Raw genomic sequence first — 27,268 nt, 5'->3', positions numbered from 1 at the left:
TTCCCCTTGCTGTTCTCGTGATAGTGAGTGAATTCTCAGGAGATCTGATTCTTTGAAAGTGTGTGGCATTTCCACCTTCACTCTCTCTCTCTCCTGTTCAGCCATGCTAATATGTGCTTGCCTCCCCTTTGCCTTCCGCTATGATTGTAAGTTTCCAGAGGCCTCCTAGTCATGCTTCCTGTTAAGCCTGAAGAACTGAGTCCATGAAGCCTCATTTCTTCATATATTACCCAGTCTCAGGTAGTTCTTTATAGCAGTGTGAAAATGGACTAATACAGTAGCCTAATAAGTACAGTAAGAAATGCAAGAAAGGAGCTAGCAGGAGCTTCTGCACTGCAGCTCATTTTAGCTATTAGTGACTATGATTACCTGGGATTAAAAACCAAACAAGCAAAAAAACTTAATTCTGTGGTTTCCTTTACCCTGCTCTCTGTGAAGATATTACATTTGTTAATTTTTTTCTCTTTGAAGTAATATGGCCTTGTGATGTTTTTACATATAAAATTAGAAAGATAAAATGCACAGCCTTTTTTTTACAGTTACAAACCCACCACCTTGTAACTGCTTGCACCTAGGGCCTATGTCATCATTTCCCCCATTTTTAGATCCTCAAGGACTAACCTAGTTTCTGAAACATTGTTGATGTACGTTATGTGCTATACAATATTTTCCGGAGAAAATATTCATTTGTAGTATACTATGTGTAACTTGTTACATTGTATAAAATACATAAAATAATATAGAGATTAATAATTTTTATCTTTTAGCACTTTGAGAAATAGCTTCATATATCTTTATTTGTACTTCATTTAAAATATTTTCAAACAGCAATTTAATAACATAACTATGATTCATAAACTAATGTAAGTTTATACTTAGGACTAAATATATTTATATTTAAAGAAAACAGACTTAAAAAGCAGGTGTGTGAGTGTGTTTGTGTGTCCTGAGCACCTGCTTTGTGTCTGACACTGTTTGAGGTGCTCATGACAATGTTTAAATTTACATTGTTGTATAGGAAAATAATAATAAACATGTTGACTAATGAATATATAATTAAAATTGTAGTCATTGGTACTCTTGTGAGGACAATAAAACTGAATAATGTGATAGAGAATGACAGGCCAGGGCAGGGTTGAGGACTCTGCTTTAGCAAGAATATTCGGTGCCACCTCTTTGAGAAACTAACATTGGAATTGAGACCTGAATGAAGCCATGTCAGTCAAGCAGGTCTGAGGAAGAGAATTCCAAGTATAAGAGGAAGCTTTGAGACAGATAAAAATTCCTTGTGCTCTGAAGAGAGAATGGAGGCCGGTGTTGCTAGAAAATTGTATGAGAGGGGTAATTCACAGAGACAAATGTTGGTAAGGCAGACAGGGTCATATACTAAAAGCCTGTAAGTGTGCTAATGATAGAGGCTTATGATTAAGGCATTTTCATAATCTTATATTTTAGAGAGATCACTTGGGCTGCTTAGTGATGGATGGACTTTGGTGCATTTAAGATGGAAGGCTTTTTTTGGTAATTCAAAAAAATTATAATAATTAAGACATATAGATAAAGGCTTTTGCAGTATAAATGGTAGGACATTCAGATATGTTTTGGAAGGGATGCTAACTCGACCTTTTGGTAGGTGGGATATAAGACATGAAGGAAAAACTGGTTGGCTATTTGCTGAAATAACAAGAGCTTATAGAGGGTATGAAGAGGATTTGAGGAGAGAAGATATGTCTCCTTAGGCCATATTAAATTTCAGATTCTTATGAGCTCTTGAAATGGTAATGAGAAGTAACAATTAGGTACATTGGTTTACAGCCCAGTGATGAGGAGGATCCCAAAGACAAATTTGGAGTCATAAAATTAAACAATGGGACAGTTTGAGATGTCTAAAAAGAGTGTAGGCAGAGAAGTAATGAGAATTTACATTTTGTGCAATATGGACAATGGAGAACATGAAAAGTTTTTTGCTACAGAACACTTATAAATGGGGCATACACAGAGCTCACATCTTTTAAATGAAGAGCTGGGCTTACAGGCATGTAAAGGAAATTCTCAGGGGTCAATGCATTGAAAGTAATTGAACAACTGCAGGCTGAATTCCCAACTGATATTTGGCTTCCCTGAAAATATGGGTGGAAGAATATCCTTGTTGAACTTGGTAAACAAGGGAATTAAATTTTAGTGGCTTCAAATAATAGGTCATGGGCCATGGATCTGTGCAAGTGAAGGAGTTGGATAAAGTAAGGGCACTTAAGTGAATAGAAAATAATCTACCCATGAGCAAAGGCCGAAGGAAGAAAGTATCTGTCTACTTCTGGGACCTGGGTGAAAGAAAAGCAAGTGAGAACATTCCCAGTCTGGCCTCTTTTCACAATGGTTTGATGTTTTAATTTACATCATCAAAGTGTTTTTAGAAGGCCCTAACCAAGAAATTATCATAGAAAAGTTATCCTGCTCAGCTCAAATAGTCACTGGAGGAATAAACCCTAGACTGAGGCCATACAAGATTCTCACACAAAAAGTAAGGCTTTTAAAAATGAACTTACAAAATTATAAAGCACATAAGGAAAATTCCAACATGAATTGGAGTTATCAGAAACAATGATAAGGTTCTTAATTTATCAGCAAAAATTTCAAATAAATAATTAAATAGAACTCAGATTGTACAATTATGAGATTTATTCTATCTAAGTTTTAAATAGTTAATGGGAACAAAACAAACTAATAGAACACTATCCAAAAAGTGCAGGCAGTTGAAAAAGAATCCACCAAAACTTGTAAAAATTAAAACTGGATTCATTTCTACTGAAGATTCTATTAATTGAATAGTAGAAAGAGCTGGGGGAAATTCATTAGTGTACCTAAAAATAGAACCCAGAATACAGCACAGAGAGAAAAAGAGAGAAAATCTGAAAGAAATATTCAAGTTGTGGAAAATAGAATGAGAAATAAAGGAAAGAATGGGGAAAGCAGTATTCAAAAAGATAATGGCAGATGATCTATAATTTTTAGAACATAGATTTTCAGCTTCAAACAGCAGCATAAATCCCACACAACATAAACTCAGAAATAAAACTTTAATTTATTTAAACCGTAGTTTACTCAAGTTGGAAGGAGAAATTAAAGGCCTGGCATGCTTTTTGTCAAACAAATGTATTCTATAGGGACAGCATCTGCATCCTTCCTCTTTAGATACCAAGGGATAAATAATACTTTTGTTCAAGACTAAGGTGTCCATCTGTGCTGTTGGTCTCAACCTCTTCTGCCCTGTTCAAGACATAGTTTTACTCGTATCACTTCCATTTTTGAAATCTTTATTCACTATCTTTTTTCCTTCCTTATCTTTTTAGTCTATAGACATCATTAATCCTCCTCCAATATAAAATGAAAGGTTTGCTTTCATCCTATTTGTACTTTCAGCAAATCACTCAATAGTTTCCTTTTACTGTTATTAAAAATTACACCTGGTTAGCAATATTTGCTAGATTATTAGAAATATTTCCTTCACTATTAATCATTTTTTGACATAAAGCAGTCCAGCTTCTTAAATCCCATGCTACCAAAATTTATCTTACTTAAGTGCAAAATAGACCTTTCTTCCTGAATACATGAGGCCATTTTTCAGTCCTGTGGTAGGCCGTTTTTTTTTTTTCTCTCTTTCTTTCTACATGTTACCCAAGCATTTGTGTCTATGCCCTCTTTGATGCTATCCCTTTTTGAGATTCAGGATGCCATTCTCTTGATTCTTCTGGTTCTTCCTTTAATTCTGTGAAGCTGTTCTTTTCAGGAATCCTAGAGCAGCTGATATATCTCTGCTGTCCTTGATTAGTTTAGGGTACTAATCTCAGCCCATTTACACCCTTGCTCCATCTCCTGTCCCAGAAATTTTGCCTGGTCCCCTTATTTTAACATGTACTGTACATTTTTTGACTCTTTAATCTCACTCGACATTCTCTAGCTCTACCAACAGTATCATGTGGAGTATCTACTCTCTCCCCTTACTTAAATCCTGCACTGTTATCCACCAAGTTACCTGTTTTGGGCATTGTTCTATATCCCTCTCTCCTGGCTCACTCCAGCATCTTACCAACTTCTTTAAATATCTCTCCAATGGGTACTTTACTTTTTCTCTATTTCAATTACCAATAAAATAAACCAGGCCCTTATTGTCTCATGATGGGAACACTATTTTCTTCCAGCAGCTTAAAAACATTTCATAGGCTCCCTACCAGCTATTGGATAAAGTCACGCTTCCAGACTGATAGATTGGACACTGTAAACTGTCACCTGCCCAACTTAAAACTCATCTCTTATTATTCCTTCCATGATCTTAGTCTGTTTTGTGTTACTATAACAGAATACCTGAAGCTGGGTAATTTGTAAAGAAAAGAGGTTTATTGAGTTCATGGTTCTGCAGGCATGGAAGTTCAAGGGCATGACCCCATCCTGGCTAGGGCTTTCATGCTGCATCAGAACATGCTGGAGAAGGTCAAAGGGGAAGCGAACAGGTACAAAGACACAAAACTTGAGCGGCATCCTGGTTTTATAACAACCCACTCTCATGGGAACTAATTAATTCCCATAAAAACTAATCCAATCTCACCAAAGCAAGAGCTCACTATAGTGAGAACAGCACAAAGCCATTCATGAGGGATTTGCTGCCATGATTGAAACTCTTCCTGCTAGACCCCACCCCGTAACACTGTCACATTGGGGATCAGATGTCAATATGGGTTTTAACAGTGACAAACAATCTCCAAACCCTAGCAATCCTTATGTTCTAGCCTATTAAAATGCTTATGCATCTGAACTCATATTGTTTTCAGCTTCAGTTTGGTCTCCAATATTCTTCTGATAGGAATTTACTTTTTCCTCCTCCTCCTTCCACCTGCTCCTCCTCTTCCTTCTCTTCGTCTTCTTCTTCAGCATGTTTTTAAATCTGATTAATTCACCCTTTGTATAATAGCTCAGACATTAGCTATTCCCAGAAGCTTGTCCTATTGGTAACTTATCTTCCCTTGTCTACAAACCAAAACAGTGTAAAGTGCCTCTTCCATTATTGTCTTATTATTGCACTGGAATCTGTTTTTTGTTTCCTGTTTCCTTCATGAGAGTATAAACTTGTTTCCATTTATCTTCATATCTCAGTCACCTATCACAGCTGTTGACATATAATCAATGCTCAATAAGTATCCATTTAACTAACTTTCCTTGGTTCCATACTTCCCTTTTAGCACTTTCCACACTATGTACAGTTACTGCCGGTTTGCTTATTTGTTGCTTCCTGTCTGGCCTGAGCTGCTTAATTGCCTTCATTATATGTATCTGTGTGTGTGTGTGTGTGTGTGTGTGTGTGTGTGTGTGTGTGTTTCTCAATAGATGTTGAATAAATGACATAATGAATGAATGGTAGCTAAATATAAAAGTTTACTCTTAGTTCTTCCTTTGCTTCAGTATCTCTGTCCTCCTATTCTCTGTGCTATGTATTCTGATGTCACATCCACTTGTGTCTCTTTCTGTTCCAAAGCAAGACTAATGATTATTTTTCTTATATTTTTTCCTTCTCATTGTGCATCATCTCACTAAAGCAGAGAACACTATAAAGAGTCATGCAGTCTTTATATACTATTTTAATTAATAAAAACTTTATTGAATCATTTATGTTATTCAGTGCAGGTAAGCAGTATGTATATATTACCCTCAATTTATTTAATCTTGATTACAACTTTGATGATAGGTATTATTAAATTAATCTTACAGATAAGGATATTGAGTATGAAACCATCCTCCCCAATTACATAAGGAGCAATCAGGATTTGAATACAGGTCTACTTAACTCCAACATTTATGTTCTTTCCACTTAGGTAACAGCCTCTTCTCTTCCGTTAGGTAAGTCTTGATTCTTATTTCTGACATGTTGCAGAAGATTTTGGACACAAAACCTACTTCAAAAAAAATCAAAAGCTTATGGTTTAACTTAATTCTCCATCTCTACATTTGACTATATCCATTGTTTATCTCAGAAAGCTCTGTTCTTCTTACTCTCTCCTTTATTTGTTACCTTTTTTAACTCTACCATTTATCTGAATCACCTTCCCCTTAGTCCCAGTTTCTCTTTTTCCTTAAGTCCAAACATAATTTAATGGTTAAAAAGCAAATCACTGATTTCATAAGTCTAGTGAATATCCCCATGAAACATCCTCATATTGGAACTGTTATGTACACTAAGATTCCATTAGAAAACTATCTCAACATTTGATGTCATTTCCAGACTTGTACACTGTTTAAATAAATTACATAATTACTGCAATATATGATATACTGTTCATATATAGTTTACCTTCAGAATGCCAACGTTAAAACACAGATGCCATATTTGTTAACAGACTTTGTTCAGTTATCCTATACATACAAATACTTACTAGACCTTTTTGTGACAACGATGATGATATGATTGTTTACCTTGCAGAAGCAGTTTATAATTTGGTAATTTTGTCTTTCAAACCAATGAGCATCCATTAGAAATAGACCCTTTACATTTGGGACATTTGACTTGAGCAAACAATTTTACTTGATTGCTTATTCACATGATAGGCAGGGTTCAAAAACCTAAGTCAAGGAAAATGAGCTTGTTTAAAATGATTTGAAATTGATTAACTTAGATTTAGTTTGCTTGAAATTAACTGTGTGGTATGAATTTCTATATAGTCATTTTCTTACATTCAAGCTCTGTAAAATATTCTAAATATCTATTTCTAGTGTTCAACTGTATCTTAAGCAAGACAATGCCATTGTAACTGCAGTGAGCCAAAGATGGGGTTGGTAATTGAGGGAAATGAGCAAAAAAGCTATTGAATAATATAGAGATATATTGGCATATTTTATGAGGTTTGTTTTTTAAGAAGTAACAGTGTGGTGATTTATTTGTAGAGATAGCAATTCGAATATTACTGAAGTTGTTAAATAGCCTGGAATACCTAGAATGAATCCACAGGGTGCTGTGTTTTTCATACCCATTTAGCTATGTCTTACCAGTCTATTAATTTGAGTTGCTTCACAGAAGTGTCAAATTCTTCTTTTTCCAGCATTGCACAACAAACTTTTGCATCAATGTTTTAAATGATTTTACTTTTGGTTTTTAATTTTTTCAGACATTAAAAGATAAAAGTATACAAATAATGCATTAAAATGATATATACATCATCTAAAATTAACTACTCACCCACATGTTAGTTAGCCCATTTTAGACTTTTTTTTCCAAGAGTTGAATACTAAAAATAAATTATACTTTCTATTCCTACTTTCTACCTCTGCAGAGGCATTGAAATATGAATTTGGGTGATACAGTCCATGCAAGAACTTAGATTTTCAATCCATTAGCTTTCTCATTTTCAACAATCTTTTCTTCCATCCTACACCAACCACCTTCTCTTATAGTTTTACTCTGTTTTTATCATTTCCAAGAATTGAGTTATTTCCTGGTCTCAATTTTAATTATCTGCTTTCAGATAACCAATACCTCTTTTTCTAACTTACTCTACTAGCACCCTCACTCTAACAAATATTTGACACTATGATGACCAAACTATCATCCTTACTACATTTTTATATCCCACCTTATTGTCCTTCTTTCCCTTCTTACAGAACCTAGTTACATTGGATCAAAATAAGCACATATTTAAATAACATTCAAGACTGTGTTGTTATGACTTGAAAAGCCCTATCCCTAACTAAACCAGCAGCTTTCTTCATTGAACTTTTCCTAGCAGCTGAATGTGGCTAAAATAAAACACAAGTATGCTAAGTAGCCTCACAGGGTGGATCCTGGTTTGGTGGGCCCTAGAGGTTATAGTATATGGGGGCAGTAGATAAAAGAAAACAATATTATGAATACAAAATGCCCACAGTTACTTGAATACCACTTGACAGAGGAGACCTTATATTAGAAAGAGAGAATGATCTTCATCAATTTTGATTAAAATATCTTGTTTCTACAAACTTTATAAAAACATATGACCATGTGAAAACACTGCTAGGGAGACACTCGAAGGACTTTGTAAGGGACTGGGGCCAATTAGAGGCCCTCATGTTTAAGCTTCATTAGCAGCACAATAAATTTACTTCTGAGTAGAACTTAAATTCTGTGACCATAAATCTTGAGTGATATTCAGCACGACCAAGAAATTTCTAGACAGTTCCACTTTTCTGATGACTGTTTTATATCTTCTCCCTCTCTTGACTCCTAATACCCATATTATCCTCATTTTAAACTAATCATCCTCTTCATAGGGAGTATAGATATAATGAATGAGAATTATCTCAATCTCTTACCAGCTTACTGGTACACAATACGAGTATATCCTTTTTCCCATGAATCATTATTCATCTTTAGCAGCCCATGAGCTTTGCATAATATTGCTCATTTTATAAAGTATGAAAACACAAAATAAACCTTAGTCCTGTAACTCATCTCTTTCTATTTTTTTTGTAGCAAAACTTTAAAAAATAAACACGTCTATTTCTGTGAACTCACAGTTAATTCTCTATTGAATCCACTCAACCAGGCTTATCTCAGTGTCATATTCTGGATCCAATGTCAATTTTTCTCCTTAATTTGAAGGTTTTTTTTATTGTTTTCTTATTCAGTTTTGCTTGGTAGGACATCTGATGACATTTTGGATATAATTTCTTTGTAAATAATTTGTCTTTTCTCTCTGGGAACTTTAGAATTTTCTTTTCTTATTTAAGAGTTCTGAAATTTCACAATTTTGTTTGTAGCTATGTGTGTGTGTGTAATTTTTTCAGTTTAGTACTAAGTAAGACTTTTCAATTTGATAATCCTTGTTGGGTTTTGGTACTGAAATTTTTCGGGTATAGTTTTGCTATATACACCTGATACCTATCTATCCTATTTCCTGTCCTATGATGTTCCGATAGGAGTCTGATAGTTGATTCGTGAATTGCTTCTTACAATTCTGCAATTTTATTACATATTTTGAAAATACATAGTCAGAGACATTGACGTAAATAAATATTTCATTTCTTGTTGAATTGTTTTCTTTTATTATCTACTTTTACCTTGTTTCTTATTCATGATTTTCTCATTAAATTATATTTTGTGATATTACTGTTGCTGCACTAATGTTTATTTTCAAATTTTTGAGTGGTTTAGTCCCCAGTCTTTATTTTTTAGGCAGCAGTGAAGCTTATTTTTTAAACATAGTATTATGATAAGCCTAATTAGTGACACTAGTTTTAAAACATGTTTAGATAATTCTAGACATTTTAAATTAATCTGGAATTATTTAGTTTTTCTACTATCCTCCTGAGCATTACACATATTTTTGCAAAAAATAAATTACTATTGAACATCTTTACACTTGTCCTATTTTTAAAATAGTTATCTGGTGCCTTAGTTTCACTTTTAAATAATAATTTTTCACAATCAATACATATATTTGTTGACATTTCTCATTCATTTTTGTTTTTATATCTTCTTGTTTATCCTTTTTGTTCACTTTCCAGTGGCTAAAATGATTCTTTAATAGTTATTTTAATAAAGAGAGAGCCAAATCATGAGGGAACTCCCTTCACAATTGCTTCAAAGAGAATAAAATACCTAGGAATCCAACTTACAAGGGATGTGAAGGAACTCTTCAAGGAGAACTACAAACCACTGCTCAATGAAATAAAAGAGGACGCAAACAAATGGAAGAACATTCCATGCTCATGGATAGGAAGAATCAATGTCATGAAAATGGCCATACTGCCCAAGGTAATTTATAGATTCAATGCCATCCCCATCAAGCTACCAAGGACTTTCTTCACAGAATTGGAAAAAACTACTTTAAAGTTCATATGGAACCAAAAAAGAGCCCACATTGCCAAGTCAATCCTAAGCCAAAAGAACAAAGCTGAAGGCATCACACTACCTCACTTCAAACTATGCTACAAGGCTACAGTAACCAAAACAGCATGGTACTGGTACCAAAACAGAGATAGAGCTGAATGGAACAGAACAGAGCCCTCAGAAATAATACCACACATCTACAACCATCTGATCTTTGACAAACCTGACAAAAACAAGCAATGGGGAAAGGATTCCCTATTTAGTAAATGGTGCTGGGAAAACTAGCTAGCCATAGGTAGAAAGCTGAAACTGGATCCCTTCCTTACACCTTATACAAAAATTTATTAAAGATGGATTAAAGACTTAAATGTTAGACCTAAAACCATGAAAACCCTAGAAGAAAACTTAGGCAATACCATTGAGGACATAGGCATGGGCAAGGACTTCATGTCTAAAACACCAAAAGCAATGGCAACAAAAGCCAAAATAGACAACTGGGATCTAATTAAACTGAAGAGCTTCTGCACAGCAAAAGAAACTACCGTCAGAGTGAACAGGCAACCCACAGAATGGGAGAAAATTTTTGCAATCTAGTCATCTGACAAAGGGCTAATATCCGGAATCTACAAAGAACTCAAACAAATTTACAACAAAAAAACAATCAACCCCATCAACAAGTGGACGAAGGATATGAACAGACACTTCTCAAAAGAAGACATTTATGCAGCCAACAGACACATGAAAAAATGCTCATCATCACTGGCCATCAGAGAAATGCAAATCAAAACCATAATGTGAAACCATCTCACACCAGTTAGAATGGTGATCATTAAAAAGTCAGGAAACAACAGGTGCTGGGGAGGATGTGGAGAAATAGGAACACTTTTACACTGTTGGTGGGACTATAAACTAGTTCAACCATTGTGGAAGACAGTGTGGCGATTCCTCAAGCATCTAGAACTAGAAATACCATTTGACCCAGCCATCCCATTACTGGGTATATACCTGAAGGATTATAAATCATGCTGCTATAAAGACACATGCAAACGTATGTTTATTGCGGCACTATTCAAAATAGCAAAGACTTGGAACCAACCCAAATGTCCATCAATGATAGACTGGATTAAGAAAATGTGGCACATATACACGATGGAATACTATGCAGCCATAAAAAAGGATGAGTTTATGTCCTTTGTAGGGACATGGATGAAGCTGAAACCATCATTCTCAGCAAACTATCACAAGGACAAAAAACCAAACACCACATGTTCTCACTCATAGGTGGGAATTGAACAATGAGAACACTCGACACAGGAAGGGGAACATCATACACTGGGGCCTGTTGGGTGAGGGAGGGGGGAGGGATAGCATTAGGAGCTATACCTAATGTAAATGATGAGTTAATGAGTGCAGCACACCAACACGGCACATGTATACATATGTAACAAACCTGCACATTGTGCACATGTACCCTAGAAGTTAAAGTATAAAAAATAAAAAAAAAATAAAGGCTTTCTGGTAAATTTTCTTAAGCTACGTCAGTTTAGCTCATCAATCTTGAATAATAATTTGGCAATGTATGGAACTATAGCTTCACATTTATTTTTGCTTAGATTTGAAGATAATAATTTTCTTTTGGCATTTATTACATCACTTTGTATGTCCTTAATAAGTATCTTTAATATTCTGCTGTTTTATCACAATATCTTTAGCTATAGATTTTTTATTTTTATAATGTTCAGTACTCACAATTAATTTTGTTATCTGGTCTGTGGTCCTATTTTTTTCTCAAGTCTAGAAATTTCTCGCATTTTTAAACTAATCTTCATAGGGAGTATGGAAAATTTCTCTAGTCTTTACACAACATACGTTATTATTGTTCCTTCTGCAAATCAAATGGAATGTCGCTTAACACATACTCAAACACACACCACACATTCATCCCACTCCATTTAATGCATGGACTGTGTTTTCCACAAAACAAATACATGTATAAACATGCACAACATATATACACATACATACACAAAGATTAACACACATATACACATATGTACACAGTAAACACAAAAAGTATACACAAGCACAAATATGCATGTGTACACAAACATAAGTACCCATAGACTCAAAAGTATACTTACACTATGTATAGACACAAACGTGCCACACATATATATTGTGTGTGCTTGCACACACCCCCCATATTTTTTGTGCTATTTGAGTAAATACCTTAGTACTTCATTCCTTCCTATTAATCCAAAACTCTCTTTGTCTCTTCTCAGTTTGGGGTTTTTTGGTTCTATTTCAAAACTATTTTAATTATTTCTGTCCATATTTCTTTTCATTATTCCTTAAAATTTGTTGTCTTCCCCATCTATCTATTTTTGTCTAATTTCTGCTGTGTGTCAAAATTTCTTTTCCTTTTACAAAATCAGTGATTTCTTTACTTAGATCTTTGAGCATTTTAAATATGCTTATTTTAAGTTCTTTGTCAGAATGTTTCATAAAATCAGTATCACCTAAAGTGCTTTGGGTTCACACTCTGATTGCTAGGTCTTTGGAAACAAGATATTTCTTAATATGTTTTGGTGTCCTTTTTGAGGCCTCCCATTCTAAATAAGCAGGTCTCTTTTCTCTCTCTGTCTCTGTCTCTCTGACTCTGTCTCTCTCTCTCTCACACACACACACGTAACACACTTACATATATACACATACACCCCTCTCTCTCCTACACACATATCTTCTTGTTTATCTCTTTCCGATTGAAATTATGTCATTGCTTCTACCTCACCCTACTTGGTCCCAATTAACCAATCTTTAAATTCTTCCATTTATGGTCATCTTTTCTGATTCCCAGTGATCATACAAAGATGATATTGGGGATAACATTATTGTAATTACTGATTCAATAGGCAGCATTGTTGAGTTATTGGTCTCAGGATCTGTTCTCCTCAATGCCTTTGCTCCTTGCTCTCTATGTGTCTTTAGCCCCAGTCAGTGAATGATCCTTTCACATCAAGCACAGCTCATGCAAAGCCCTGTCATGAGTCAGTGAACCTTGCACTGGTCGCTCATCTGGTGCAACACCTTCAGCTAGTTTTATGCTTCTTCTCCTCTACTTATGCTTTGATTTTTGACCCCATTTCTATTCTACCTTGTTTGTGAGCCTAGCTATGTCTCCTGCTTGCCTTGAATGTATGTTTATTCTTATTTCTACATCATTCTTTCATCCTATTTTGGAATAGGTGAAAATGAAGGATCAATGCAGCTCATCATCAGCTGATTTGGCCACACTAATTCAATCTTCTCTGTGTTCTGTTAAGTGAAAGCTAATCATGTGTATTCACCCCAACCTCTTGAGCAGTGCTACTTGAATGAAGTGTGATCTGCAACCAAGTGTCATCAACCTGGGAGCTATTCTCAGACCCATCCTGCATCTAATGAACCACATTCTGAGAGTGAAGCCTGGGAATCTGTGACTTTCAAAGCTCTCCCTGTGATTTTTATGTGTATACAAGGTTTAGATACCGCTCCAGTTAATATCTATAGTTTGCTTTCTGGTTGCATGTTAGAATCAAATGGGGTGCTTAAAAATAGTGATGCTGGAGCTTTACCCCAGATTTATTGTATATTATTATAAGCCTACTAATCCATTTTTAGAAGCACAAAGTTTTATTAAATGCTTTGCAGGTTATTATAATGTGGAGTTAGTGTTGAGAACCATTGCTTTATTCAAGTGGTTCTTAACAGGGATAATTTTGGACCTTTAGGGGATTTTTGGCAGTGGCTGGAGACATTTTTGGCTGCTACAACTGAGACAGTGCTGCTGGCATCTAGTGGGAGATGCTGCAAAATATCTTACTTACAATGCACAGGACATCCCACCTACAAAAAGAATTGTGCCACCACAAATGTTAATAATATCGAGGTTGAGAAACTTTGCTCTTGTATATGCTTTGGTTTTTGTTTAGGCTTTTCCATTGAACATATTCTCTAGTAAAAACACCTTTATGGAAGTCACAAATTGAAATGGAAAGGAGTATAGAAGGGATTTTGAATGTTCAAAAAGCCAAGCACCCGGATTCCCCAATCCTTTCTTATTGATGCTCTTATGCTTCTGAAATTGGAAACAGCCTGACAATTAGGGGTAACCATCAGAAGCAGCAGATTAAATGGAGTCCTAGGACACATGTTCTGTCTTCAAGTTTTAGCTAATTATCCAGCAATTTTGTATTTTTGACAACATAAAATATGATCTTATTCTTTTTTACTATTATTAAATATGTTTGTCTCACTATATACTCAATAATATTAATTTTTGCTTTACTTTTACAGCATACGGAAAAAATCAAAATACGAATCTGAAATAAAATATTTGACAATAATGAAGTTAAAGAATGATAAACATCTCAAGAACATCTATAAGGAGGCTTATCGCATTGGTACTCTTTTCCACCTAACCAAACACAAGACAGATGAAATGGAAGATAAAATAGCAGAAGTGAGAAGAAAGTTCAAGGTTGTGTATCTTTGTGTTCCTCTTACTCATGATGAAAAAAAGAGTAATTTACCTGAATTGTATCGATTTCATCTTGATAATTAGATTTTAATTTAAGGATTAACAGTCTTTTCAAAAACTCACTTCTTATAAATGAGAAGAAAACCACCTCTCTCCAAAGGCTCAGCTTGAATAGAAGAGGATGAGGGCTCAATGTAGCTAATCCACAATTGTTTCTACTTTTTGCTATTATCAACCATAAACTACTTGGAGCACCAGGAGTGTGGTGCTCAGTTCATCTTTATCCTATATATCTAACACATAATAATGTCTGCCTATAGTAGGAAGAAGGGATTCTGAGAGGTGTTCGTCTACCTTATGTAATGTGAGAATAGAAAGTACCTCTAGTAGGCCTATGAGTTGTTGAATTCTAGAGTACCTGGAAATTTGTAGACTACATTTCTGCAGAAATAATTGCTCACATGCTTCAAACCCACTCCTAAGTGAGAGATGTATTGGCTAGCAGCTCTCTGCCATTTGTGGTAGAGGCTTTGTATTAGTCCATTCTCACGCTGCTATGAAGAAATACCTGAGACTTAGTAATATATAAAGAAAAGAGGTTTAATTGACTCAGTTCTGCATGGCTGGGGAGGCCTCAGTAAACTTACAATTATGGCAGAAGGCACCTCTTCACAGGGTGGCAGGAAAGAGAGCCAAGCAAATGGGGAAGCCCCTTATAAAACCATCAAATCACATGAGAACTTACTCACTATCATGAGAATAGCATGGGGGAAATGCCTCATGATTCAATTATCTCTACCTGGTCCCACCCTTGACATGTGGGGATTATTACAATTCAAAGTGTGATTTGGGTATGGACACAAAGCCAAACCATATCAGACTTGCAAAGTCCACCCCACTTTACTGCACCTGCAGGGCCACTTCAACAGGCTGCTTTCATCCATCTTACATACATACGTGTCTCCTGTCTTTGCTATTTTCTTAAAGACTTATGAGCAAAAAAAAATACCTAGAAAATATACAGTCTGTACACCATTTCCAACATCTGTTGCTAGCATTATCGTCAATGAATACTTTCCTTTGTGATATCTGAATTTCGGATGTGTAAATGTTTCTGTACTGAAAGATTGGGGTGTTTTTCCCACATCGAATCCAGCTGTTCAAATGACCTATGTCTCTCCTAATGGGTGTTGAATGGGTTAATCATATCTTCTATGAGATAAGTGAGTAAGCAAAGTAAGCATGCATAGAATAAATTAAAATACAAGGCATACGATTCTGTGGTTTAGCATATACAATAATATTGTAGATGTTTATAATTTTTAAAATAATATCAATATATTTCTGTATATTGGTCAGTTAATTTTTTTTTTCTTTGAGGATATCAATGAAGATATCATCATCCACTTACTTGGCCACTTAACTGTGTATTTCAGTTTTTCTAATTGACTCAAAACCTTTGTCATCTTTCACATATTTTCCCAGTGGCTGTCACAAACTACATTTAATTCTTTGAACATATTGCTTCATTTATCTGAGGTACTCACTTATGAAAGAGATGTTGCACTGGATTATTTATTTTTCTAAATTTTTTTGATACCATAAAATAGAACTTACAGATTCAATGCAAGTTTGATGTAACTCTACTGTAATTGCTTTGCCAGCCCAAAATAGAGTGCCCCCTTTTCTGTTATTTTTAATTTTATTTTTTAAATTGACATATAATAATTGTAGATATTTATTGGGTACATAGTGATATTGCCATACATGTATAATATAGTGATCAGATTAGGGTAATTAACATACCCATCATCTCAAACATTTATCATTTCTTTGTGATGAAAATATTCAATATCATCTTTCTAGCTATTTGAAAATGTATATTATTCTTAACCATAGTGATCCTACAGTGGTATGGAACACGAGAACTTATTCCTTCTATCTAGCCATCATTTAGCATCCTTTAAAAAATCTCTGTCTCCTACTTCTTCCAACCCACCCCACTTTTCAGTATTCTCTGTTCTACTTTTTACTTTTGTGAGATCAATTTTGGTTCGTTTTCACATATGAATGAGATTATGTAGTATTTAACTTTCTATTCCTGAGTGACTTCACTTAACATAATGTCCTCCAGTTCCATCCATGTTTCTGCAAATGATAGGATTTCATTCTTTCTTATGGCTCAATAGTATTCCATTGTGTATATATACCACTTTCTGTTATCCATTTATCTGTTGTTGGACACCTAGTCTGATTCCACATCTTGGCTATTGTGAATAGTGCCACAAAAAAAAACATGGGGATACAGATGTCTCTTCAATATATGAATTTCCTTTGGATAAATAAACAATAGTGGGATTGCAGGATGATACAGTACTCCTATTTGCAGTTTTTTGAGGAACCTCTGTCCTGCTGTCCATAGTGTCTGTACTAATTTTAATTCCCACCAACAGTATATGAATTCTCTTTTTTCCACATCTCACCAGCATTTGTTATTTTTTCATATTTGTATACTATCCATCCTAACTGGAGTTTGATGATACAGTTGTGGTTTTGATTTGCATTTATCTGGTAATTAGTAATGTTGAACTTTTTTTCTTGTATTTGTTAGCAATTTGTATGATTTTTTTTGAAAAATATCTGTTTAGATCATTTGCCCATTTTTAAATCAGATTTTTTTTGTTTTTTTGCTGTTGAGATGTTTGAGTTCCTTGTGTATTCTGGATATTAATCTCCTGTTGCATGAAAATATTATAAATATTTTCTCTTGTTCTTTAGGTGGTATTTTCACTCTGTTGACTGTTCCCTTTGCTGTGCAGAAGGTTTTTAGTTAAATATTATGTAATTTGTTTATTTTTGTTTTTGTTGCCTGTGCTTTTGAGGTCTTTGGAATAATATCTTTTCTTGGGCCGATGTTCTGAAGCATTTATCCTATGTTTTCTCCTAGTAGTTTTGTAGTTTGGGGTCTTACAGTTAGGTCTTTGACCCATTTGGAGCTGATTTTTGTATAGAGGGTCTAGTTTCATTCTTCTGCAGGTGGATATCCAGTTTTCCTAGCACCATTTATTGAATAAACTGTCCTTTCCCAATGTAGGTTCTTGGTGCCTTTGTCAAAAATCAGTTGGCTGTAAATATGTGAATTAATTTCTGGATTTTCTGTTCTGTTTAACTGGTCTATGTGACTGTTTTTATGCCAGTACCATGCTATCTTTGAACACAGCTTTGTAGTGAATTTTGAAGTTTGGTAGTATAATGTCTACAGCTTTGATCTTTTTGCTAGGAATGCTTTGGTAATTTGAAGTCTTTTGGGGTTCCATACACATTTTAAGATGATTTTTTCTTTTTCTATTAAGAACATATTTGGTATTTTTATAGGAATTGCATTGAATCTGTAGATTGATTTGAGTAGTATGGTTAACATACTATTTTAACAATATTAATTGTTTATCAATTTTTAACAATATTAATTTTAACAATATTAATTTTTCCAATCCATGAGCATTGGATGTTTTTCCATTTTGTTTGTATCCACTTCAATTTCTTTTATCAATGTTTCATAGATTTCCTTGTAAAAATATTTCACCTCATTAGTTAAATTTATTCTTAAGTATTTTATTTTTATTTTTTATAGCTATTGTAAGTAGGATGGCCATCTTATTTTTTTCAGCTAGTTCATTGTTCATGTATAAAAATGCTACTGAATTTTCATGTTGACTTTGTATCTCGCAACTTTAAGGAATTTATCAGTTCTACAATTTTTTTGGTAGAGTCTCTCTCTACACACACACACACACACACACACACACAGACACACACACACACGATCATATAATCTGCAAAGAGGGTCAATTTGATTTTCTCCTTTTCAGTTTGGATGCCTTTGTTTATTTTTCTTGCCCAATTGCTCTGACTAGGACTTCTCGTGGTATATTGAATGAGATTGGTTAAGAGTGGGCTTGCTTGTCTTGTTTAGTTCCTAGAGGAAAGACGTTTAGCTTTTCCCCACTCAGTATGATCTTAGTTGTGGGTTTGTCATATATGGACCTTATTGTGTTGAGATATTTTCCTTCTGTACCTAATTTATTATGAGGTTTTATCATGAAGAGATGTTGAATTTTATCAAATACTTTTTCTGCATCTATTAAGATAACCATGTGCTTTTTGTCCTTTCTTCTGCTGATGTATGTATCACATTTATTAATTTACATGTGTTGAACCATATTTTCATTCCTGGATAAATTTCACTTGATTATGGTGTAATATCTTTTCGATGTGCTGTTGGATTCAGTTTGCTAGTGTTTTGTTTAAGTTATTGCCTCTATTTTCATACATATTGGCCTGCAGTTTTAATTTTTTGTTTTCCTCATGTGTATTTGATATTGAGGTTATGCTGGCCTCATAGAATGACCTAGGAAGAATTTTCTCTGCCTTAATTTTGTGGAATAGTTTCAGAAGAAATTGTTTCAATTCTGCCTTAAAGGTTAGTAGAATTCAGCAGTGAAGACATCTAGTTCTGAATTTTTCTCTGTTGGAATGCTTTTTAGAACTGATTCAATCTTGTTACTTGTTATTGGCCTGCTTACGTTTTTCATTTCTTCTTGATTCAATCTTGGTAGATTGTATGTATCCATTTCCTCTAGGTTTTCATATTTATTAGTGTATAACTGTTCATTGAAGTTTCTAATGATCCTTTTTATTTCTGTTGTTATCTATTGTGATGTTTCCATTTTGTTTCTGATTGTATTCATTTATGTCTTCTCTCTTTTTTTCTTAGTCTAGCTTTTTCTCAATTTTGTTTATTTTCTCAAAACATCGACTTTTTGTTCCTTTGATTTTTGTACTGTATTTTTAGTCTCAGTTTCATTTATTTCTGCTTTCATCTTTATTATTTATTTCCTTCTAACTTTGGGTTTGTTTTGCTCTTGCTGTTTTAGTTCCTTGAGATCATTACATTTTTATTTCAAATCTTTCTATGTAGTGTATGCATTTAGTGCTATGAACTTGGCTGTTAAAACTGCTTTTGCTGTGCCCTATAAATGTTGATTTTTTTTAATTTTATTTGTTTCAGTGAATTTTTCAATTTTATTCTTAATTTCTTCCTTCACCCATTGGTCTTTCAGAAGCATATTGTTTAAATGCCATGCATTTGTATAGTTTTAATCTTCTACTTATTATCAATTTCTAGTTTCCTTGTAAGTGGTCAGAGAAGATACTTGATATAATTTTAATTTTAATTTTAAAAATGTTTTAAGATTTTTTGTGTCTAAACATGTGATTGATCCTGGAGAATATTTCATGTGCTGATGAAAAGAATGTATTCTGCAGCTGTTCAATGAAATGTTCTCTAAATATTGAAATAGCTCTAAACATTCTCTAAATATCTGTTAGGTCCATTTGGTCAATGGTGCTATTTAGATCCCATATTTCTTTGTTGGGTTTTTGTCTAGGTGGTCTGTCCAGTGCTGACAGTGGGGTGTTAACATCCACAACTATTAATGTATTAGATCAATCTCTCTTTAGATCTAATAATAGTTGCTTTATATATCTGGGTGCTCTGGCATTAGGTATATATATGAGTGTATGTGTTTACAAATTTTCTCTTACTGAATTAATCTTTTTTAGTACATGTTTTCCTTTGTCTCTTTTTACAGTTTTTCATTTGAAGTCTGATTTGTCTGATATAAGTACACAGCTATTCTTGCTCACTTTTGGTTTCTGTTTGTGTGAAATCTTTTTTTTTTTTTTAACCACGTCACTTTCAGTCTATGTGTCATTACAGGTTAATGAAGTAAGTTTCCTGTAGGCAGCATATAGTTGGGTCTTTTTTAGTCAATCCAGTTGGTCTATATCTTTTAAATGAGGAATTTAATTTGTTTATTTTCAAGGTTATTATTGATAAATGAGGAATTAATCCTGTCATGTTAGTGATTGTTTTCTGGTTGTTTTGTATGTCCTATGTTTCTTACTTCATCTTTTACTGTTTATTTTTGTGATTGGGTTGTTTTCTGTAGTAATAAGGTTTGACTCTTTTCTCTTTCTACTGTGTATATTGGCTCTGCCAGTGAGTTTTATAGTTTTGCATGTTTTCCTGATAGTTATTGTTTTTTCACCACCAGATGTAAAACCTATTGGGCATTTCTTTTAAGGCCTATTTAGTGGTGATGAATTTCCTTAGGTTTTCCGTTCTGTAGAATACTTTTCTTTTTCATTTCTGAATGATAGCTTTGCTGGATAGAATATTCTTGGCTGGCAGGGGTTTCTTTAAGCCTTTTAAATATACCATCCCATTATCTCCTGATTTGAAAGATTTCTCCTGGCAAATCCACGGTTAGTCTTATAGCAAATTCTTATATGTGACGATGCTTTTCTCTTGCTCTTTTTAAATTTGTTCTGTCTTTGACTTTGGACAATGTGACTATAATGTGCCTATGACAGGACTTGTTATGTTGAATCTATTTGGCATTATTTGAGCTTCCTGGATCTAGATGTCTATCTCTCTCTCATGACTTTGGAAGTGTTCACCTATTATTTCATTAAACATGTTTTCTACATCTTTCTATTTTCTTCTCCTGGAATGCCCATAATACAAATGTATGTTCATTTATGCTGTCCCATTAATGGTGTCATTCTTTTCATTGTTTTCCTCTGCCTTGTTATTTCAAAAGACTTGTCTTCAGGTTCATAAATTCTGCCTTCTTCTTGTACTAGTCTATTATTGAAGCTCTTGATTCTATTTTTTTTATTTCATTTACCATATTATTCAGCTCTAGTTTTCTGTTTGGTTCTTTTTTAATAATATCTATATCTTTGTTGGATTTCTCATTCAAATCATAAATTGTTTCCTGATTTTATTGAACTATCTGTATTCTCTTGTATCTCTCTGAGTTTCCTTATGATTATTGTTTTGAATTCTTTTTCTGGCATTTTATATATTTCTTTATTGTTGGGGTATGTTACTGGAGAATTATTGTCTTCCTTTGAAGGTGTCATTTTTCCTTGCTTTTTCATGTTTATTGTTTCCTTATGTTGGTATCTGTGCATCTGGTGGGACAGTTGGCTCTTCCGATTTTATGGAGTACGTTATGTAGGGAAACTTATTCATGTTGATGAGTCTTGGGGTATCAGTTTTTTAGAGTTTGTTGTATTTAGTCCCAGGTGGATACAGTAATGTAGTCTCTATGTAGTTTCTTCAGCTGTAATCTATGCTAGTGACATTTGCAAGTGTCTCACTTGCCTAAGCTGAGAGAATCTGTGGTGGTGTGACTTTGTTAAGAGTGGACTCACTGGGCTGTTTCTCAGATCAGGGACACATGTGTACACATGATGGGTCAGCTAACTTAGGGTCTGGCTCACTGGGGTTGAGGCCACAGGGCTGTTACTCTGCCTGGAAGTATGGGCATGCAGTTGCTCAACTGCCTTCAGGTGTGTCTTCAGGGCAACCCATGTTTTATTTATGTTTTTTTTTTGTTTGTTTTTTTCAGTCTTGGGACCAGGCTCACAGCCACTTGGCCAACCTAGAGGCATGTCTGCCAGGGGTGGCCTGTGGGGCCGTTTCTCATGCCCAGCACATGGCCATATGGTTTCCTTGCTGGCCTGGAATTGTGTTTGCTAGAGGTGGCCCATGGTGTTGTTTCTCAGGCCTAGAACATGGGCATGCAGATGCTTGGTTGGTATGGGGGGCATTTTAGCCAGGGGGAGGGGAGGGTCAAGAGGCTGTTTATCGAGTCGACATGGGCACAAAGCTGATCAGCTGGCCTGGCAGCATGTTTTCTGTGGAAACCCATGGAGCTGTTTCTCAAGCCTCTGACATGGCTGTATGGTTTCTTGGCTGGCCTAGGGGCAGACCAGCTGTTTATTGGCTCGGGGACCTTTTCTACTCAGGGGTGGACATGCACTAGTTTGGCTGGTTCAAGGGTGGGTTTGCCCTGGGTGGGACTCAGATCGTTTCCTAGATGGAAGTGCTGGGGGTGGAGGGGTTGGTTTCCATGATGTGCAGGACCAGAGTCACAGCCAATCCTTGACCCAGGCTCCACACAGCTAGGGTTGTAGAGTGTAGCCACTGGGCTTGGAATGAAGATGGAGCGCCATTGCTGCAGAGGTGCAGTGGCTACTGGCCTCCAGAGAAGGGTACACTCTAGAGGTGGCTCTGGTATCAAGACAGTGCTGTGCTGCAGCAGCTTGGCTCACAGGAGGTGGGTGGGAGTTGGGGGAGTGCATAAGTTGTTCCTCTAATTTGAAGCAATGCAACAGTATAAATTTTCAGCAGCTCTCCAAACTGGGCTCAGGGCTTATGAGGACTGTGGAATTATCTTGTAGTAAATACTGTAGGTATTTACAGTGGCAGTGGGGGCTGATGAGGTTCCTCTGTTTACCTTTTTCCTGCAAAGGGAAGTTGCCCCTAGTTTTGGGCCCATCTGATTCAGGAACAGGAGATGGGGCTGCAGAGGCCAGGTGCCTTCGTGCTGCTCTCTTGGACTTCCAATTACCACAGTTGCCTCTCCACTCCCCTGCTCCACTCCAGCATTCTCTCTTTGACACTGCATTCAAATCTTCATTATTTATTTGTTGCTTTGGTTCTTTTTGGGGTGCAGATGAACTCCAGGCACTTCTAGTGAGCCATCTTATTGATGTCACTCTCCCTTTCTCTCTTTATTCATGCAAAATTAAAGAAAGTATTCATCATGTTGTTTCCTTACCTCATGGGAGCTGATTGATCACTGGAAAGAAGCAACAGAAAGAAACTGGTCCACTTAAGAAACCATTCCCAATGGTTAATCACTCCTGCTAATTTCTGAGCCTGAATATATACGGCATTAAAAACCTCTATAATATACACATGCATATCTGCTTCAGAGTTCAAAATAAATTCAAAATAAATTTCTAGATTTTCCTTAGATAATTCAGGTTTATAGTAATTCAAGTTTGTGATTTTTGCCTGTGTAACGACCCTATTATCTTTCATGGACTGATTCATGAAAATCTTTAGAACACTCTAAATCTGAGAATTATGTTTTCCTTTTAAGTAACTTTCTGTATTTGTTGAGCCTGGCCTGAAATTAATCTTTAATCCATCATCTAGAAATTAATTATAGGAATATCACTTCTAGGGTAGCTCCAAGAAATAGGCTTTTGAAACTCTAGAGGTAGAATTTATGAATTATGTTCTCTCAAGTTAATGCATCTGTAAAATGCCAGATAAGTTTTAGGCAGTCTTAGAGTAGAAGCAATCCTGAACAAGAAGTATGTCTAGCACTTTCTCTAATTTTTTAGCTATTACAAATGATTTGTCCCAGTTTTTCCATATTTTCAATTCCAATAACTGACCTATTCAGAAAAGAGGTGTTTGGCCAAGTGTCAGAATAAAATTAGCCAATTGGGATAGGGAATAAGTCAATTTAATAGTAATATGTATTCAATTATAGTGTTGATTGAATGAACAGAAAACCATCTAGAATTGTCTAAAGAATGCGACATTGCAACCAAAAATTTTGAGAGCTTTCACCAGTTGTTAAGTACTTCCTAGCACTCCAGCTGAAATCTTCTATGCAAGCTGCATAATCTTGAAGGGTTTTTTGCTTGAATATAATGGAATTCTGGTGGAAAAGTGAGAACATCAGGTCACTCTGGTTCCAGGTTAGAATCATAGTGCTAGAACTAAGTGGAAACTTAGTAAAAAGGAAGGAATAAAGTAGACATAAAGAGTTTTCTTCAAGCCTATTTTATGAAAAACCCCTTATACATGCTAATTAATTTAACATTCACAAAACTGTGCAATTGTTATTAACACATTCATTTTGGGAGTAAAGGGGTTTTCCCAAGGTAAGCTTTTAGGTGACTGTGTAGAGTTTAGGGACCAGGACATCTCATGCCAGTCTTGGTAGAGTCGTAAGACATTAGACTTACATTCTGACCAACAAAGATTCAGTTAAGCTGAAAGCTTCAAAATAATCATACTGGGGGTGGGGGTCGTTTTCAATGCTAGAAAAAGACAGTGTGTCAAGTCCTTAGAAAGTTCCAGTCCACAGTAATCTGGTGCATAACTTTGGAAGTCTATGACTTGCCTTGAGTGCTTTTTCAGATATTTTAACTAATCTCAAACTGTTCTTTATGTTCTCAGACCTCCCTTCAACTACTATTTGTTCACCTCTGAGACAAGGTTTATAGGCCCATCCTTTGAGTAAAATAAAAGTCAGAACCTTCTCAAAAGTTTCTTGGAGGGCATAATTTCTGCTAGTACTTAGAGCATCTTTAGTTCAATCAACAGAACAAAACAGCTCTAATAAACTAAAGCTTGATGTATGCACCATGCAACTTCTATAAGAATTCCAGATGAGACTGATAATATTTTTAAGTAGTTATAAAATGAACATTCTATTAATTCATTAATTTTTATCCCAAAGGATTTATGCCTTATAGCATGTCGAATCTGGAGCATATTACTCTTGTCCCACATGTAATAGCTTTTATTGAGTTATGAATTGCTATCACATCCTTGGCTTTTAATAAAGGTTGGTAAAAGTAATGGCTAAGATTGACCATTGCTTCTTGGTTTTTCAAATTAATAAGGGAGTTAGTCATATTGTCAGTATGCTCAAAAAAACCTACAAAAGTAATTGACCTTAGATTTCCAAACTAAAAAAGTTGTTTTTTCTTGATAAAATTTATTTCTTTTTAATAAATAATTAAGAGTTCCCTACACTTTCTTATTTCTCTCTGAGTTAAGCTGCTTAGAAGCTCAGTTATTTATGCTGAACGTTTCTAGGATAATCACTTCCTTATCTCTCTCTGTTCCATATTTATAACTTTGATCTGGTGTTTTTTTGCTTGTTTCATTGGTCTTTGTTTACTGAGATTCTTTTCCACTCCATTCATAGGCAGAATACTTTGCCAAAATTGAATGAAAAGGAATCTGCTATTAATCATAATATTGGGAATGTGTAATCTGTATTAGTGGGAAATGGTTGCCAGGAAAAAGGGAAGGAGAATACAAGGAAAACAGAAATAGTGTGAAGGTACAGCAGGATTAAAGTCCCACAATGGCTGCTAAGTAACCCCTTAGTCAAGCATCAGAAGAGTTCGTTTTTCCTGACACATTTGAGGAAGTAAATAAACATGAAAATGTGATAGAAATAAAGCATTGAACATTTATGGATCTTGATAGTACAAAACATTTGAGAATATAATAAAACTTTATTTAGCTTGCTATAAATATCATATGGGAACATAATTTCCTTCTCCATTCTACTGGGTTAGTACTTTGCTTGTCAGAAATTGGATGGCAAGTTGACTTTTCAGTATTTCCGTTTAATTATCTGAACTTTGTTTCTACTTTTCTTCTTCCTGTTTGAAAGGAAATGTGGTTCAATTGAAAAAGCATGGACTTTAGAGTCAGATGTTTCTTAATTCAAATCCTGGCTGGTTATGCTAATTATTGGCTCTAAGAATATTAAAAATATACTTAACTTTTCTTAGTCTAGGTTTCTCATCTCTTAAATAAATGTAACAGTATCTATATGGTACCTTTGGGTGATAAATACATAATATTGTGTATAAAACATTCAACCTGGAGCCTGACAAATAATAAATTCTTAAAGGTATTAGGCATAAGTAGCATAAAAATACTCCTATAGCGTGAGGCTACCTTTGTTGTTCAGGATAAAAAAAAAACAATCTTTAACAACTTACCTACATATTTTACTCTTAAGTCTGTCTCCCAGTAATTGTGATAAATGCGTGGGTTCTAAACAACACGTTGAACATAATGATAGTTATTTGTTGAGTACTTAATATGAGTGATGCCTTAAGCATATTACTTTATATACATTTTCTTCTTTTACCTCCCATACTTATTTTATGAAAAAAAGTGTTATCCCAATTTTACATATATAAAAACTGATATTTGATACTGGTAAAGATATTTTGCTATAACAACTCATAGGTGCTCAAGTATCCAATTCAGTGTAAATTAGAGCTTTCCTGGAAAGCAATTCATCAATAGATGTAAAAAACCTAACATTCATAATCTCTAACTCAGTAACATTATTTCTAAAAATACAACTTTAAGAAAGTAACCAAGAACAAAGCCAACAGAGATGCAGGTTTAAGGATGTTTATTAACAGTTAACGTTAACAGCCACTGAAAACATGGTTCATGAGGTCAACAATAATTGTTTATTTTGTATACACTGCTGCATTCCAGTGCTTAAACAGTGCTTATACAGATACTCAATAAATATTTGTGGAAACCATGAATATATACTAATAACATATAATAGGAAATTTTAAATATACAAATTTCTCTATAATAGAATAGTGTTTAAATCTATGAGTATTAAGATAAATTATAAATTCATTCAATGTAGAATTTTTAAAAATTAATGAGACTTCTGCTTTTGTAGTAGATGAGAAAGATCTTGTTAGACTGACTCTACCAGAAATAATAACTTCAAATTCAGGACCTAAAAAAGAAATGACACCAAAAAGTCAAAATGCGTATCTGTGGATTTGAATATTTGTATTATTTCTTTTTGTAATTTAAAATATTTCACCAGAAACACATATACTTTCGTACAAAAAGAAAGATAAAATAGTGTCATGTCCTATTTTCAGATAGAACCAGGTTGGGCTGCCACCTATACTTTCTGTTAGGGTCCTGGCCACCAAAATGTTTCCTAATAATGCACAACCATAGCCAGAGATACCTGGTCCCACTAATTCAGTCCAGCCCATAGTCACTTAAACATATCTCAAATTTTGCTTTAAGATTGTAATTCTTTAGAGTATCCATCTTCCTTTCCTGATCTCAAACCTTACATAACATAAATTCTCTAACTTTGCTCTTAGTGCTTCTCTGTCACTGGAAATGAAACTGAAGCCATTTCTTTGATTCTGATGTTAGA

General features: G+C 34.7%; 1 protein-coding gene across 9 annotated transcripts in view; it reads left to right on the top strand.

Annotated features, from left to right (window-relative positions):
- The window catches only part of CCDC178 (coiled-coil domain containing 178), a 503,110-nt gene that overhangs the window by 177,600 nt on the left and 298,242 nt on the right, over nt 1–27,268 (top strand). For all 9 annotated transcript variants that reach the window (XM_001160604.7, XM_024351001.3, XM_063795580.1 and 6 more), the window contains one exon: nt 14,186–14,369. In XM_001160604.7, the coding sequence (XP_001160604.4) occupies nt 14,186–14,369 (184 nt within the window). The remainder of the gene's footprint in view (nt 1–14,185; nt 14,370–27,268) is intronic.

Source organism: Pan troglodytes, chromosome 17 (assembly GCF_028858775.2).
Source record: "Pan troglodytes isolate AG18354 chromosome 17, NHGRI_mPanTro3-v2.0_pri, whole genome shotgun sequence".
NCBI lineage: Eukaryota > Metazoa > Chordata > Mammalia > Primates > Hominidae > Pan > Pan troglodytes.
Note: the sequence above shows the minus strand (reverse complement) of the source record. Positions and strands in the feature narration are given on the sequence as shown.